We start from the raw sequence: 17,015 nt of genomic DNA on the forward strand, positions 1-17,015 counted from the left end.
CACTCTGGTCGATCCAGGGACACTGTTTTCACCTGATCTGTCTCCTCCTGTTTCCATCATTAACAGGTTTTCTGCTGTCACTCAGCCCTGGTGCAATGGGTGCTGCTGCAAATCCTTTGCTTCCTCCCATCTCTCCTTGTTCTTAACTTCCAACAAGCTGATTTACAGTTTGCATCATGGAAATAGTAATACAATGGAAGAGAGACAGAAAAAAATGGAAATTGCTAGGAAATCTTGAAGTTTATGGGGAGTCTTACATTTCACAGAATCCACAAGCTACATGTAGTCTTATGAAGTACAGTGATTTTACATACTGTGTACTTCTAGAGAATGTTGCAGTGGTAAAGATTGAGATCTAATTTTTATAGTTATAAAAATTAAGTATGTTGGCTAATACACAAGAGTTTCTTCTCTCTCTCAAGAAGGCTGATAGTGGCATTGCACAGGTCTTAGCCATTTTGTAAGGTGGAGGCACCAGTAGAGGAGGCATCAGCCCAGGAGAACAAATCAGCAGTAAGTGAATATCCTTATGCACTGAACTGCTGCACCTCACATGTTCAGCATCCCTCACTGCACCATAGCTGTGCTTCTTGCAAGGACTATCTTTCCTATGTCGTTCTTGCCATAGCACTTCTTCTAGGTGAGTTGTGACATGGTATGTGTTGATTTTAGTGGAGACATAACTGGGAAAAGACACTCAAAAAAGCATCACATCTGAAATTTCATTCAAGAATGAATGATTGGTTTTTTTCCAGGAAAGCTGTTGATGCTGGAAGATGAAGCATTAGGTTTAGAGGAACTTAAGTTGCTCTCTGACAGTACCAGGCTACTGCTTTTGGGCAGGGAGCTCTTGTGTTTCCAATTAGGAGTCTTGTGAAGATTGGTGAGGAAGTCCAGAGCTCAGTGTGTGTTTGGTCTTGTAGTCCACATTGTACTCTGCTGCACTATCTGGTTATCCCATTGAATAGCTCCAGGATCAAACCCAAGTGATCCAGATCCCTGGAACAAGTGACTGTTAGTTCATAAGAGCCTTTTGACAGCACATTTTTACAAGAAAGATGTTTGATTTTCCCTGTCAGTAATTTGGAAGAGAAGCTCAATGCATACTTTCCCCCCTGCTCCTTCTTTGGATGCCTCTTCAGGTGAACACTGCTATTAAATCAGAACACCCAGAAAATAATTTTAAATGGAAAAGGAATGCAAATAATAAAAAGACAATAAATAGAAGCACAAGGATAGTTGTTAATAAGAAAAAGAAGCCCTTTTATGTTCCAACCTCTCTCATAACACAGGGAAAAGTAAACAAGGACAGAGGAGAATACGCATAAATATTTTATTCCTTTACTTCTGAAGAAGGCTTAAATCCTGTTTGTCCTCAAAAGAGAGTCAAAGCCTTTTCTTGGCAACTTTTCCTGTTGTTTTCTGAGTCAGCTACAGCTATTTCACATGTTTATTAGGAACATTATTCCTACTAGAACTCAGGCATTGTAAAGTGCGAACATACATAAACTACACAGGCATATCAGCTGCCACTCATAGAGCATACAGTACAAACCCATGAGGTTTGGGGTCTTCTTTCTTGGCTGGGGCAGTGAGGCAGGGAGGTAACTCTCTGGTACAGGGGCCTTGCACTAATGGAGGAGGAATATTTACAAATATTCCCTAGAAACCAGGGTGTGGGAAAAATGAGGCAATTAAGAAGAATCACTAGATACCCTGTCTTAACAGTTTATTATATATATTTTAATGAGTATTTAATCCCTAATGCTGTGTGATGGATTAGAAAAGAGGGGGACTCAGGCCTCTTTCTGTGCATACTTTTATGTTTCCCCTTCATTGAACATTTTCTCTGGGCAAATTGTTTAACTTGAGCTGGTTGGAGGTGTTCCAGCACAACAGAGCTTTGCTGAAAATAACATTGGGTTGAATCCCAAAATGAAGAGTTGTCTGTTGTGTTCAGATTTGCAGAACCTTGGGATGAGTTACAAGGGGGGCCAGGAAGGAGCCTGGTCTGTTCCTGTCCTCCATGTTGCACATCCCAGGGCCTGGGGGGCTTGGCTGTACTGTGTCTACCATTCACCCTGGTGCTCTGGGCAGTTCTGCAGCTGGATGGGCAGATGGATGTTCATCAGCTTTTTTAGGAACTGATAAACCTCTGCTTTTGGAAATCTTGAGGTTTTAGCTCATTCTTCCCATGGGGGTTGTAACCCTAGAACAACATCCTGAGGACCTCATAGAAACCCTTCTGTTAGTGCATCTTTCATCTTGCACTTGCCACAGTCTTGGAGAAGACCATCCTCACTGGACACAGGCACCCAAACTGTGTGCAATGAGTTCAGGGCCCAGTCCCACACTGGTGACAGATGTGAAAGATTTGTCATCAGCATCGCTGAGATACAATGGGGTTAGCAGCCACCTGTAAGGCCAGATGATCCGTGCTGGGTAGTCACTTCTAGTGCCAACTGGGGACCACCACCTTCATTTAAGGAGCAGCTGTGTGTTGAATTCAGTCTCCTTGCCCAGCCCTTGGCTTCCCTTTCAGACGTCATCTCATGTCCAAGTTGCATCCTTTGTTTTCATGGAGAAGTCTGGGAAAACTAGGTCAGTTTATCCAAGTAGAAATTATTATTTTATTGAGTTAACTCTGTGTTGACCTGCTGCCTGTTTGCCTTCTCAAAATTAACTCCCTTGTGTGCACTAAATCTTGCCCTAGAAGTTGCAGAGTACTCAGTAATCACTTTGATTTCAAATAAAAAAAAAAAAAAGGCTGCTTTTCTTAGTACCTTTATATTTCCTGGAAACAAGTGTCTATCTGCTTTGTTTCTTGTGTGATCACTACATCAGGCTGGTCTGGTGTGCTGTGAAAGCACTTAATGTAAAAAGGTTATGTGCTGGCTTTTCTGGGGATATTTAAAAGATCTTATGGAGAAATCAGGATTTGATTCTGCTTGACCCTGGCTGACAGAATTAAGCCCTTTAAGCCAGTTCTGTAGTTACTAGCATGCTTTCTTTTTAAAATAATCTGGTCCACTTACTCCTGCTATTTCAGAACTTTAGTCCCAGACAGGAAAGCTTTTTTTTTTTGCTTTTTTTTTTTTTTTTAATGAAAGAATATTTGGAATGTATTTTTAAAGAACTTCTTTGGCATTGTACATGAAAGATAAAATATATCAAAATAGACAGTCTGATAATTAGGTGCAGGCTTGTGGAGTGATTCATGTCATAATGTGAGTGCTGAAACAGCTGAGGTTGCTGCAGGTGTGCTGAGGGAATTCGAGCCTGTAATGCTGTGATGCTTCTGCCTCTACATAAAGCAGGAGTACAGATGTCTGGAGAGCCTGCACTAATAGATGAGAAGCAGTATTTTTGCATGTGAATTATGGATGGAGGAGTATTTATTAGAGGCAAAAACAAGGGCCTTTGTCTCCCAGGCACCTTTTGCTTTGAAGAGTCCCACTAAAGCCTGCTGCTGTCCCAGGAACAGAGCTCCCAAAGTGAGCTGGGGCTTCAGCTGCTGCCTGTGAAGCCTGGCTGGAGCTCAGAGCCGAGTTATGCCATGCATGGGCAGAAAGGGATCCAAAGAAAAGCCTGGGAGGCAAAGGCCTTTTTAGTGCCTCAGCTGGCGGGTGTAGTGCTTCGGGGTGGGCAGTGAGAGCTGAAGCTGAAAGTGAATAAACTTGTTTACCTGTGGCAGCAGCCAGCTTCAGTAGGGCTTTCCTGGAGACTGCTGGCTCGCTTGGCATGGCTTTCCTGAAATCCTGAGATGGAAAAAAAAAGAAGTCCCCTGACTTCACTCCTTGCTTTCTCCTTAGTTTACAGTTGGTGAAAACAGGACTATGTAATCTTCAAAAAAAATGCCCCACCCCAACAACAAATGCAGATTGTTTATTCCAACTGCTCAGCTTTTGGGAAGGGAAAGGATGTAAACAACACACTAAAATGCAGTGAGATGCAACAGTATTGTTTGGGCATGTTACTTTCCCATTTGATGAAGCTTTTTTAGTAGTATTATGGCAAAACAGCTTTAACAACACACAGTGTTCTTTAAAAACATCAAAACCACCTGCCGTCCAAGCCCCCTGGCCAGTGCAGATGTGTGCCCACCAGCTGTGTTGGACTGTGCATCAGTGTGAGGCTTAAACAGGCAATTTTTTCTGGCTGATCTAGCAGGGCTTCTGGTCCGCCTGGCTAAATGATACTGTTCTTCCCTTCTCCTGCTGCTTCAGCTAGCCAAGAGGGTAAGCTTGAGCAGGGCAGCTGAGCATGGTTGTGGGGTGCACGCTCTGGCCTTGCTGCCCTCCACTTTGGGTGCCAATCCTGGCACCTTGAGAGATGGAAATAACCTCCCGGTCCCAATTCTGTTTTGTTTTGTTGTAACAGTAGGAGCATGAACAAGCTTTTGCATTTAGGAAGGAATGTTTGTAAGCTCATAATAGTGTGTTTTCCACATTTGCTTCGGAGGAATAGGTAAATAGATTCTGAGCTATTTCTTTGCTTTTATTGTCCCTGGCCTAGTGGGAGGCCAGGCTGCAAGCTGCCGAGGCTGTAACACAGACAAGCGCTGCGATTCAAGACTGCAGCTCCCTTTCTTCAGACATGCCGGGAACAACTGTTCCTGCGCCTCCATGAGCTCAGTTTGCGGCTGCGGGAGGCGATGTGCTCCCGCGCCTGGCGAAGCACCCGTGCACGCAGAGCCCCTGCGGACGTGTTGTCAGTTGGCAGCTCTCTCGCTAGATGCACCTTTACACAATTGCACAAGCCACCAGGAGGTACAAATGTGAAATTCAGCCTTGGGGGCAAAACAAAGAAATGAAACTTAGGTATGAATGCGGTGTTATCCATCTGCAGATACAGATATTAGACCTGATCTCCCACCACGATGCTGTAGCTTTACACTAATAGGACTCTGCTGCGATCGGTGGAGTAGCACCACTGCAAGACAAAAACAGCAGTGGGGATAAGTTGGGGCTGTTATTTTTAATTCTGGTGAATAATGTAGAGAGTGAACCCTGTTTAGGGAAAGCCGGCCTGTGTTCACTGCGTGAAACCACCCATAATAAAAGGGAGAAATGCAGTGACACAGTGTCTTGGTATTGCTCCTGAACTTCTGCTCTTTCTTCTGGGGAGCCATTGCCCTGAGTCCCATGTGTCTATGTGCAAGCAAAGGGAAGGGGTCTTCCAGCTCACCTCCTTTTTTTGGTAGCCTTTCCATTTGCTGTCCCATAAAGTCAGTTTTATCATGCATGACTAGAATTTGTCCTGTAGCTGGCACTCATTCATTACATTGAATAAATGGGCTTATTATGGAAAGTTATTTTGTGGAAGGTGTCTGTTGATGGCATTTCTGTCAGGAAAGAGGTTGCAATTTGTCATGGTAGGTAGCTTGCTAGTTAAGTAAAAAATAAGTCACTTCTTTTCCTCAGTGTATGTTAGGATAAGAAATAAAATAGCTGTGGCAGGTTGAAACATGAAGTGTTACAGGCTGGCAGTGGGCAGGGATAGTGTGCAGTGTTGGGTCTTAGCTTACAGCCATGCACTTCCTTGGTCATTGGTGGTCCTGGATAATGCCCAGCAAATTGAAATGAGGACTTTGGATAACCCCAGCATCTCCCAGTTGCAAGGCATCGTACTACCATGACTGTCTCCTAAGAGAAATTAATGTAATATTTGTAGATAAGTAGACTGATTTACCTTTTGATGACCCTGGAGAGAAAGGTCAGATTCAGGATATTTTTGCTCATAGTCGGTTATCCATAAAGAGTTAGTGTACCAGCCTTCAAGATTATAGCTCAAAAGGGCAGTTGCTTTGAGAAGGTAGCTTGAAAGGGCACCTCAACAGCTGAAATCAGATGAGACAGATTTAATGGCCTCTCAGTAATTTCTGACTGAAAGTTCAGAGTTTGAAATTTAGGGATTTTTTTCTTCACCCAGCCTATGGTAAAAGAAATGCATTATAGCCTAATAGAAATTTATTTTCAGGCTGAGTATTTAGAAGAGTTTTTCAACTGCTGTGTATACATTTGGTCACTTCAGCTGTAAGGAAGAGAAAGAATAATCACTTTGTGTTTGTGGGCTTGTGTATTTTTAGCTAATGTGTTAAGACACTGCAATTCCAGAAAAGCTGTCCTCCATTTCCCCAGAGTATTTTGATTTAACCATCTGCATGCCAAATTTTATCTAGACTGCCATAGAAGTTAGTAGTAAATCCACTGGGGTCTTGGCAGCCAAAACAGTAGATAGTAAGCAAAATGCTTTGCTTCCCTGAGGGTTTCAGTTTCATGGGAATTCTGCCACAGGCTGGCACTTCTCAGTGGGTTACCTTCAGAAGCTTGTAAATTTAGGAACCCTCCCCAGATGGAATGATTGATTCCCAAAGCTCCTTCCCACTCCTGCGCTGTGCGGGGAAGGGAAAGACTGGAAATACCCACTGGGTGACACAGTTACTTGCAAACCTGTTCCAAGTGGCATGGTAGATCTTAATAAAAATCATAGGTTTTATGTTGAGAGTAAGGAAGTGACTGATTTCATGCAGAATACTGAGAGAGATGGGGCATGATTGGAGTGAGGAGCAAATGACAAGTGTAGTTTAATTTAACAGCTGCACAAGATGCACAGGGACATTGCAAAACCTGCATGTGGAGATACTTCTTCTCACATATGGGAATTTCTGGCTATATTAAGTAACTTGAGGTGATGCCTATGTGAAATACAGATGGAAACATACCAGCGAGTAAATTTTGTCTGAGTCAATGAGCATGGCTGGCTAATTCCATGGCAGATATGTTGGTGGGTCTTCACAGGAAATATTAGTGATTTATTCTGCCTGCAATTGTTAATGCTAACAACCTTCAATAGCTGTTTAAGCATCAGCTGCTTGGAGCGTGTGGATTATCCTATTTCACACTGGCAATTAGTTGATGATATTAAAGCACTTTGAAAATGGAAATCGCAGGGCAAATGCTATTTAAACAGTTCATCATTTAATGTATAATCCCATCTCTCCAGCTACTTTGATTGCAATATGTAGGGAGATGGTAAGGGACACCGAGGAGTCTGCTTTCAGTCCAACCCCTGGTACAGGTGCTGTGCCCTGTCTGTCCTGCCTCTGACTCAGCTGCTCCTCATCCTCTACCTGCCCACACCCATGTGCTGCAAAACACATTTTTGTCTGTTTGGGGTTTTTTCCACTTGTTTACTGTCTTTCTGTTTTTACAACTTCTTAATTTCTCATTTGTTCTTAGGACCTGTTTGGGGAGTGTGGGAGGCATTCAATTTGTATTTCTGGGGTCCTGATTTCTATTCTTTGGGCAGTTAGTACCCTGTTTGGCATGTTCGGCAGACCTTGAACCACTCCCAAAATACTATAGTAAATATAAAGGTATGCATTAGTTGGTATGTTCATACACTTGAAAACAGCTCATGGGATTCTGGTGGGTTTGGGAGGGGAGTTTGTTTGTTTGTTTTTTGGGGTTTATTTTGTTGGCTTGATTTTTTTTTTTTTTTTGTCCTGTCCTTCTGCAACATTCAAGACAAATGTGCCTGTAGAACCATTTGGTTTCCTTCAGCAGTGGTTTTGGATCTTGGATTGGAAGTTCTAAGTATCCCAAGTATGATAGCTGCTGATTTTGCCTCTGGATGTCTTAAAAAAAAAAAAAGATAGTGCAAGAATGTAAAAATTTAAGTAATACCAAAGGCAGACCTTTCAGCTAATTTCAAGGGGTATTTTTTAGCCTGTTGTTTTGCATTGGCTTTTCAATTTTGGTCCTACGTCTGATTTCAGATTCTATTGGGTTTTTTAAAAGGACGAGAAACTCCTTTATTTTGCTCATTCCACTTACTAATATTTCAGGGATGTGTCAACAGCAGGTGCCAAATTTCACATCTAAAATAAAATTGCTCAGACTGATGAGAATCCTTGAAACCACAGGTGAAGTTTCAGGCCAGTTAAATAAAGCTGTAGAGCATCCATTTGTATCATTCATTCATATAATGAAACCTGTTCTTATAACTCAGCTCTGATATATTAACCCCACAGTTATCCTCACACATAAATGGGAGATGTGTTGCTTTCGTCAGGATATAACCATATAAATCCCCTGTGCATGAATGGAAAAATAGGGGCCCTAAGGCTATAGGTATCAAAGGTCTCCCCTATACTTACAATAGCCTAATAAGGTTATTTTGAAGGCATAGGTAATTACTCACAGGCTCCCTATAGCCAGTGATTCATTGTTCACTACTGAAACATTTCTAAATGAATTATGTTTTAAACAAGCAAATCCTTGGCCTTCTCTTTTATGGGAAGAAAAAGAAAATGGGAGTGACACAAAATTCCACCATTTTCTGTGTTAAGTACACTGCTTGCTAGTTAAAAGGTCCCTGGTATTTTTAGCAGTTTAAATGTACTGCCGTGCTTCTTGCTGTTTTGAATGCCTATTTCTGAATTTCACATTTTGATAAAAATATTATTGTTGTCATTAAATTGATATTTAGAAAAGACTGGATACAAGAGCTCAGCGCAATGAATAAAACAGTTGGAGTTAACTATCCCTGGGGATAGAATCAATCACTGTTGTAGAAAAGGGTGACATTTAAAAAAGAAACTCAGAAGAAAATGTCATGCTTAAAAAATTAGATTTAAACGCACTGGCTCCTGATTGATTTTTATTGCACTCACATGGATACACTGATTGATTATCAGCCTTACAAATGTTTAGTACCTTTCTCACTTCTCTAATAATCAGAATAATCTAATTTTCAATGTCATTTAAGTTACCATATTCAAGGCTATAATAGATCATATTTCTAATAAAACGTAACAATTATGTAATGAATAATACAAAGCTGCAAGGCAGAGTTCAAATTTACCTTCCTCAAAAAAAAAAGAAAAAAAAGGTTAAAAAAAATAAAAATACCAGGAGTGTCTGGAAGGGCCAGTGTACGTGAAGGCAGGAGACAGGACGATGTCTTCTTGATGTGTGGTGTGTTCCCCTGTGGTTGAACTGAGGTTCCTGGCGCGTTGGCCGGGGCGGGTTTGCCATAGCTGAATGTTATTTCTCAATAGGAAACCCTGGGCGGGCTCGAGTTCTGTAATGGATGTGCTTGCTCTGTGCCTGGGGAAAAATGATAGCGTGCCAGGTGCTTATGAAATGTCTTCCATGATTGTTTCTCTGTGCTCCCTGTTAATTTTGATATGTGTCTGTAGAGAGATACTATCTCACTTAATTTGAGATGTTTTCTTCTGGCGATTGTTATCCAACAGCTGACATGGTTGATTTCTCAGAATCAGCTACAAAATATGCAGGTTTTGATGTGTTCTGGTTTTGTAAGCCCCTTACACAACTGTGTACTTGTTATTCGCTTTGTCCATTAGAAATGAGAGTTTTGTGTTTGAAATGGTCTTTGTCTCCAATCATTCTCCATATGTCAAAGCCAAGTTTTGGCATGGAAATTTGTTTTAAAATAGTTTCCTGGCTTTTTTTAAGACTGAGCTGTTTTGCCTAAAAGAAAACATTATTTCATCTGGAAATCACGACCTAGGAAACCAATCTATTTATAACTACCTGGCATTCTGCATATTTTAGTGTGTTTGGCTCACAATTGCACTGCTGTTAATGTGAGCAGGAGTCCCACCGTCCTGGATTGATGGCTCGTCAGCTTATCGAGTGTGATTCTGCTGCTTTTGAGATGATTGTTTTGTTCCTTTACGTGTCTTGGCGATTGGAAGCTTAAACTCCTTGAGTTCTCTCATCTTTGTGCTTTACTCCACCAGTTCTCAGGCCTGGAATCTGCCTGGGATGTGCAGCTGGATGTTGCTTTGGACCATGGCGTCAGAGAGCCTACCTAGTTCAGCAGTAGCAGCAGGGTTGCTAGGGCTCCCTTGGTTTGAAATTTTCCAAGGTGACTGTTGGGAAAGACACCCTTATGGACTGCCATCCCATGCCATTTAGCACAGTTTGTTGAAGAGTAATGTGTGGTATATCATGGGCATTTAACCTGATGGAGCACACTTGGCATTGGCACTAGGTGAGCATTTTGCTTATTTGACTGAAATATTTGACTGAAATTGGCCACAGCTGCTAACTTGTGCCAGAATTTGAATTTTTTTAGCAGCTGCCTCTGGAGTTTGAGAAGCAAGAGCATGGAGGAGCTGTGCAAGGCTTGTGGGTTTCCACCCTAGCCAACAGCTTGGTGCTGCTGGATTTCCCAGCTGCAGTGCTGGGGATCAGCCCCACAGCCACGCGTGGCACCATCAGCCTGCCCAGGCTCCCTGGTGTTCAGACAGGGACAGCTGGCTTCCCAAGGAGCAGGAGGACAGGCAGGACAGTGAGCCTCTGCCCAGAAGGGAGAACTGGCAGGTCTGCAGCGTTCCTACCTCAGTTCACCTCTCACTTCGCTTCTCATTGGGCTTTACAAACAAAAGGAGTCTTTTTGCAGACCGACCTTGTGCCCAGCACTCTGCAATTACTGACTTGCTCTGTGTGCTTTATGGTGCTTTTGAGGTTTGTTAGCTTAACGAGTAACTTCCAAAATATTTGGGGACAAGAGAAGTGTGGTTTTACAGGAATGTGAACTGACTGGAAGCACTAGTAGTTGTTGCTACAGGAACAAAACCAGCTAACTGGTACACAGAGCTCTTCAAAGGTCACGGGGATCTCCAAGACACAAAACTGCAGTGATAGCATTTCAAATAATGAATTTATAGCTGATTAATCATTTTAATACATGAAAGGAGTTGTCTGTGTATCTTCTGGATGTCTGGGGAAGTGCAGGTTGTGCAAGTAGTAGGAAAAATTGCATTGTGAGTCGCAAGTTCTTCTCCCTTGGACATGTTTGTGCCACCTTTGACAAATGGATGTACAAATATTCGCTATTCCGTGATTTTACCTGATTGCCTAGAAACTGTCTAAATCTCATGGGCTGGATCCCAGCTTATACTTAGCCAAACAGTGGCTAAGTTTGGTGGACCTGAGGGGTTTGTGTTTAAGACTGGACGATTCCCTGCATTAGGACATGCTTGAAATGACCCCACTCAGGCAGGAGAATTGCTGCAAGGTTACTAAATGAGAGCACTGGGGTTCTCCAAGAGAAGCTGTTTGTGTCTTCTCTATACTTAGTTCCATCTGCAGCAGGCCCTGTTTCCTTGAAGAATGCATCTGACCCTCATGCACCTTTTATGCCCTGTCCATCAATTTGTGCAGAAAAGGGAAAGTGTATCTGAGGCTAAGGAAAAGGGAATGGCAGTCCTGGGGTGAGGAGAACAGACTGAGCAGGACAAGAGGTGATGTTCTGCCCCCCTACCATCAGGGAGGAGGCTGAACATCTGAAGGTAGGGGCTATCTTAAGGCAGCAGAAAGTTCCTTTGCCAGCTTGCGAACCCTGCTGTGACTGCCTGGAGGTTTCTGGGTGTGGAAGTGCAAGTCCTGGCGTGTGTGTCAAGGGGACAGGGAAGCTGTCACAGGAAGATGGATTGAAGCAGACGTGCTCAGGTGTGGGCGTGTGTCACTCAGCCTTCTGAGACACGCCAAGACCTGGCTTCCTCACGTATCAAGATACACCTTTTTTCATGCTCCTTCCCCACACTACCGCCTTATTTATTTTTCTTTAACTTCCAAGAGTTCTCATAGGGCAAGAGAGCTTCCATACTGTCCCCTGTTGGGAGCTCCTAATTAATGCAGCCATCAAGTGAGAATTTAGTGCACGAGTAATGAAATTCATAACCTGAGTTTTCCGCGACAGCATTAACTGTGACACAGATTCATCACTGGTGTATCATCATTAAAAGGCAGTGGAATTGCATCGGGGATTGATGTGATCATATGCATGTAAAGATCAAGATACCAAAAGGTGTGATTTATGTAATATAAGCATAAGCTGTAATCCAAAACCCTTCCCACATGCGGTGTGACAGTTCCTGTTCCCAGAGCAGTGATGGTTTTTAAATTTACTGCATAAATGTGTGTGTGTGTGTTTATATGTTTTTATTTAACTCTTTTAAACATAGTCTTGTCTTAAGGTCTTTCTGTGCTTTTTTTTTTTTTTTTGCATGTTGATTTATAACTGTAGTTAAATCTGTCCAATAATTCGGTGTTATTGAAATGCTTTATATTTTTGGAGCTTGGGTGTTATACATCAGCACTTTAATCCATTGTCTTACAGGGAATATGGAAACACTGACAGGTCTGATGCAGTCTTAATGAATAAAGTAAGAAGATATATATTATTCTGGATTTTCGTTATTTTAAAAGCTATCAGAATCATATAAGAAAGTTAATGAGTAACAAAAAATGTTCCTAGTTTTCAGGCTGTGTTACTTCTCCCCTTTCTACCCTCTGATTTGCACCAAAAGAGAAAGAGAACAGAGCTGGGCCAATTTGGTGATGAGGACTGATCAGCAGCTGTCCCTATGGTGGCCTTTGGAGGGAAAGGAACTTCAGGTACACTGCAGAAGGAGCAGTGCTGGGATAGCAAAGGAGCATGGCAGGGTTCCTGCCAGAGTTATCTCCTGGTCTCAGGGACCCCTTGGCACCTGCTTCGAAGCCTGGCCTGAATAATGCATTCAAATTGCACGAGGAGCTCAAAACTGTTGAGGGAAGTGGTTGTTGAGGCCGCCTGCTTGGCAAATTTGTCAGTCAGCTTGTAGAGCTATAAGTAACTGGGGCTTTGTGACAAAGGTTTATTGCTCTTTGTGGTTGTGTAGGAGTTTACAGAGTTTTCTAAGGAACTCCTTTATCTCCCAAGTACAGCAGTGATTAGGATTTGTTTCTGAAGTGCAGTGGCAGTTTGCAGCACTCGAGACATAGCTCTGGGTCTTGGATGTTTTTTCAGTGCAAAACATGGTGCTTGTGCTCTGCCCTGGGGTCCAGCAAACAAATCAGAGCATTTGCTTGAGGGGAAAGCTTGTAAAAGGAAGTGGGGAGCGACCAGTCCATCCCCCTAAATCTGACTGCACTGATAACATTGTACCTTTGCAAGGAATAACCTTTTTGGTCCACTCTTGCTGGTCTCCTTTGGGTCTGTGTTCTCCAAACACCAGAATTCAAGGTTAGGTTTTAATCCAGTGTGGTGCTCAGCAACCCAGCCCTGATCCAGCCAAGCACATTATTGACTTCAGTGAGGTGTGTCACACAGTTAAGTCAAGTTCATGCTTAAAATGTGCATGACTGGTGTCAGAATTCTCTCAGTTGCAAATTCAGACCTTTAGTGAGAAGACCAGAGCCATACATTGAATGGACTGTGTGCCTAATGGCCTTGTGAAGGAGAAACAAATGTTCACCACATCTCTACTCCTTGTTTTCTATTACACACAATATGTTATTTCTGTAGATGCCTCTGACTCTGATGCTTGCCCAGCCCACTATTTTTTCTGCTCTTTATGATTATTGTGGTTCACTGGCATGTAGGAGGCGACCACAGAAGATGTGGCGATGGGCCTGGGGAACCCACAGGGATAAAGAGCTGGCATGGAGGTGGCTTTGTGCTTCTCTCCCTTTGGCACAGATAGATGCACTTTCTGGGGCAGGACAGTACAAATAAGAATCAGCAGGTCTTTGGCCATCCAAAATCCCCAGCCATGCTCACAAGTGCCAAACCCACCAGCTGCACCCTCCGAGTTTAGGGCCTTGTTTTAAATATCGTGAGGTTTTGAATACTAACAATGTTAAGATTGGTTTTATTTATCCAGTAAGATTTAGTCTTCAGGGTGTTTAATATTGACATGGAGTCTTTGGGGAGAAGGATTGATTTTGCTTGGCTTTGTTGTAAAGCCTTATGCATCTGGTTACACTTAAGACGTTAGCTTTAGCTAACAGCAAGACTCTTGATAAAATTCACAATTACTGGCAATACTGTGGACATGGACTTATCTCCTGGGCACGTTTTGTAAAATTAAGCTATTTTCATTAAAAGAACAAAGAGCAGCATGGTGATGGAGCAGCTGTCATATTTTATTACAAAACACAAATATGTGGGAAATCAATTACAGCACGAGTGAGCACAATGCATATTTCCAGTAATCCCCCACGGCCGGGGGAAGGTAGAAGGCTGATCTGAGTGCAGAAGCAGATGGCAAGCAACTTTAGATAGCTTCACTGCCATTTTTTCTCTTTCAAGTATTTGTGCTTCTCCTTTGATCTTCAGAACTTGAGTTTAACGTGTTTCATCTTCTTTTGTTTACTGTTTTCACATTTAACTTTCCTTTTAAATAACTTCTGTTTGGTGGAGTTTGTATTAGTGTGGGGCTTTGTTATCTTCCATGCTGAGGTACTTAAGAAGAAAGACATTTGCTGTCTTTTTTTAGTGTTGCTCACATCCAATAAAATAGTGACTGCTTCACTGCAAAGGGCTTCGCCATCCACCGTGCACAACTGTAGTTCTACAGTGGAAAAATCCCACCTCACAAAGCTACTAAGACACTGTGCATAAGAAGTTTCAGTAGACTTTCCTGGAAGGCTGATAATGTGGGATTGTGATGGCACACCCACAACAAACCCCTGTGGAAGTTTGGTTTAATCACTGCTCACTACATTTAGTTCTTAAATTATTTTTAAATGAGTAGGCTGGAATTAATGTCCTCTGGGCATATAACATTTTTATATTCAGCTAAAATAATGTGTGTTTAAAATAGCAGCGTTTTACAGTGATTTGAAATAGAGCAGCAAAAGCAACATAGATTGATCCGAATAACCCCATGTGATCTGTATCTCTGCTTTTCTTACAGCTGTCAGAAATGACAGGAACAAAAAGAAGAAGGAACCTTCAAAGCAGGAGTCCACAGAAAACTATGAAATGACAGCAGAGTTAGATGATCTCACTGAGAAGATCCGAAAAGCTCACCAGGAAACCTTCCCCTCGCTCTGCCAGCTGGGAAAATACACTACGGTGAGTATGATTTGAGGCACAGAGCCTTCTGGATATGCCTGGATGATGTGAGTTTTGGAGGCCCTGGACATTTTTAATAGATTCACTCTTTACACCTCCTAAGCCAGGAAAAAACCAGAGGTGTGTGTGCACAGGCTGCCTGCCTGCTGGGGAGAGAAATTGCACTTAGATGTGAGCGCTACTTAGCGGTATCACCAGAGACTCCTGGAGGATAAATCCAGCCAAAGGACCAGCTCTGAGACCATGAGTCAGTGACATTCCATCATTCATTAGACATTTCTTGGCTCCCAAAGATGTGATCTCTGCTCGTGCATCAGCAGATTACAACTTTGCAGGTGTAGGGAGTTCTTAAATGCTGCTGGATTACTGGTGATAGTCCCAAAGCTACCAAGGTCAAGGAAAATATTAAACGTTTAAGTAAAACAGTTTCCAAAACGCTCATTTGCAGTTTATTCCTAGAATCATAGAATATCCTGAGTTGGAAGGGACCCACAAGGATCACTGAGTTCAACTCCTGGCTCTGCACATGACAGCCCCAAAAAATTATACATCCTTTTCCAGTCTACCAAAAGATCCCATAACAGCAAAAAGTTTTGCTGCTTTTAGAAATGAAAAATCAGCCCCCCCATTAAGAAGCTCAGTACTGTGGGAATTTCTCCAGACATGAGTCAGGGAAATAATTTTTCTTCTATACATATATATATTGCTAAATACAGGGAGAGTCAGTGAAATTAATTGATTAAAGAAAATTGAACGTCAAGTTTGCAAATCCAATAATAAAAGAAATTATGAAAAATAACTGTTAGGTAATGTTTAGAACCTTATCAGTTAAGAAATGACTACTGAGTCTGGGCTTGCTGTTGGTTGCAGCAGCATTGACTGTTTCAGAGGGGTGTGCAAAACATCCTGAGGTAGTCAGGCATGTGCTCTTATTGCTGAGAACAGGAGTTTAGGAGTGCTGTGGCATGTCTGGGGCAAGGAGACAGCTGCCTCCATGGTTCTTGCCCTCCAGCCCCAGCTGAAGATCTGGGACCAGTCCTCAGATGCGTGGTGGAACACTGCTCTCACTGGGTTGCTCTCTGGTTTGAGTAAATTTTCTGCTATTGAAACAAACATTCAGTTTCTCAGAGTGATGTAGGCAAATCCCTGTGTGCCCACAATATTCACTGTTTCAGCAATCAGGGTGCTTTTTAATGGCATATTAACCTATTTACGAAACAGAGTGCAAGGCCCAAAACTGAGGTCTGAGTGTAAGACTTGGTATTTAAGTGCAAGAAAAGCAAGTACATATGGTGTGATTTTAGAAAAAGGTACATATTTCATGTTGTGACAGTATTTTCACCAGCACTTTTCACATTTAAATCTGAGCCCCATGTAAACTGGTTAGTACTGGGGAAGGAGCCTGTCCTCCCCATGTTTCTCTGGTCCTTCCCAGCAGGAACACATTAGAATGTATTTCCACCTTAGCTGGGAGTTAGCAGAGTGCACTGCAGCTGGTGGGATGGCACTGCACTGTATCCTGGGAATTGCCAAAGATCCTCGAGGGTTGAAAGATAAACCTTGGCACCTCTACACTTGCATTAGGTACTGGATGCTGAAGTATCATTAATCTTTTAGCTCTTGAAATTATACAAGTGGATGAAATTGGAGAGGGCCTTGTTGCATAGCACACCCACTGCTGATGCCTTCGTCCTTAGGTTCTGTCTGAACTCCATGGGGAGTTTATGCCTCTGTTGGAATTTTAGAGCCCTTGTTGAGAGCACCTGGATCTCAGTAATGAGCAGATGAATCTGGGCTGTCTATGGAACACGAGTAGCCATGATTTGACTGCACTCTTCTGAGGCTGGGTATTGGTCATTCATATCTCTAGCCTGATGGGACAGCCTGGGGCAGGAGATTTCTTGTTTTCAGCTTTGCTCTGTTGGAAGTCCAAAGCAGGGAACTGCTGCACAGGGCTCACCCTCTCCTGCTTTGTCATGGAACAAGCTGTAATAACAGAATTATGCTGAAAGAGTTAATTTTGGCTTACCTTGAATCTTTGAGAGCAATGCAGCGTCCTTCAAACACTGCATCAGAACTAATAGCAGTGGTGCTAAATACTGTCCTCTTGCTGCATTCTCATAGTCTGTGTGTGA

At 42.6% G+C, this 17,015-nt stretch overlaps 1 protein-coding gene across 5 annotated transcripts in view; it reads left to right on the plus strand.

Moving 5' to 3' along the window:
• RARB (retinoic acid receptor beta) overlaps window positions 1–17,015 on the plus strand; it is a 191,364-nt gene that overhangs the window by 155,919 nt on the left and 18,430 nt on the right. For all 5 annotated transcript variants that reach the window (XM_058816269.1, XM_058816298.1, XM_058816275.1 and 2 more), the window contains one exon: window positions 14,720–14,880. In XM_058816269.1, coding sequence (XP_058672252.1) covers window positions 14,720–14,880 — 161 coding nt within the window. The remainder of the gene's footprint in view (window positions 1–14,719; window positions 14,881–17,015) is intronic.

This window comes from Ammospiza caudacuta, chromosome 1, assembly GCF_027887145.1.
Source record: "Ammospiza caudacuta isolate bAmmCau1 chromosome 1, bAmmCau1.pri, whole genome shotgun sequence".
In the NCBI taxonomy this organism is placed as follows: Eukaryota; Metazoa; Chordata; class Aves; order Passeriformes; family Passerellidae; genus Ammospiza; species Ammospiza caudacuta.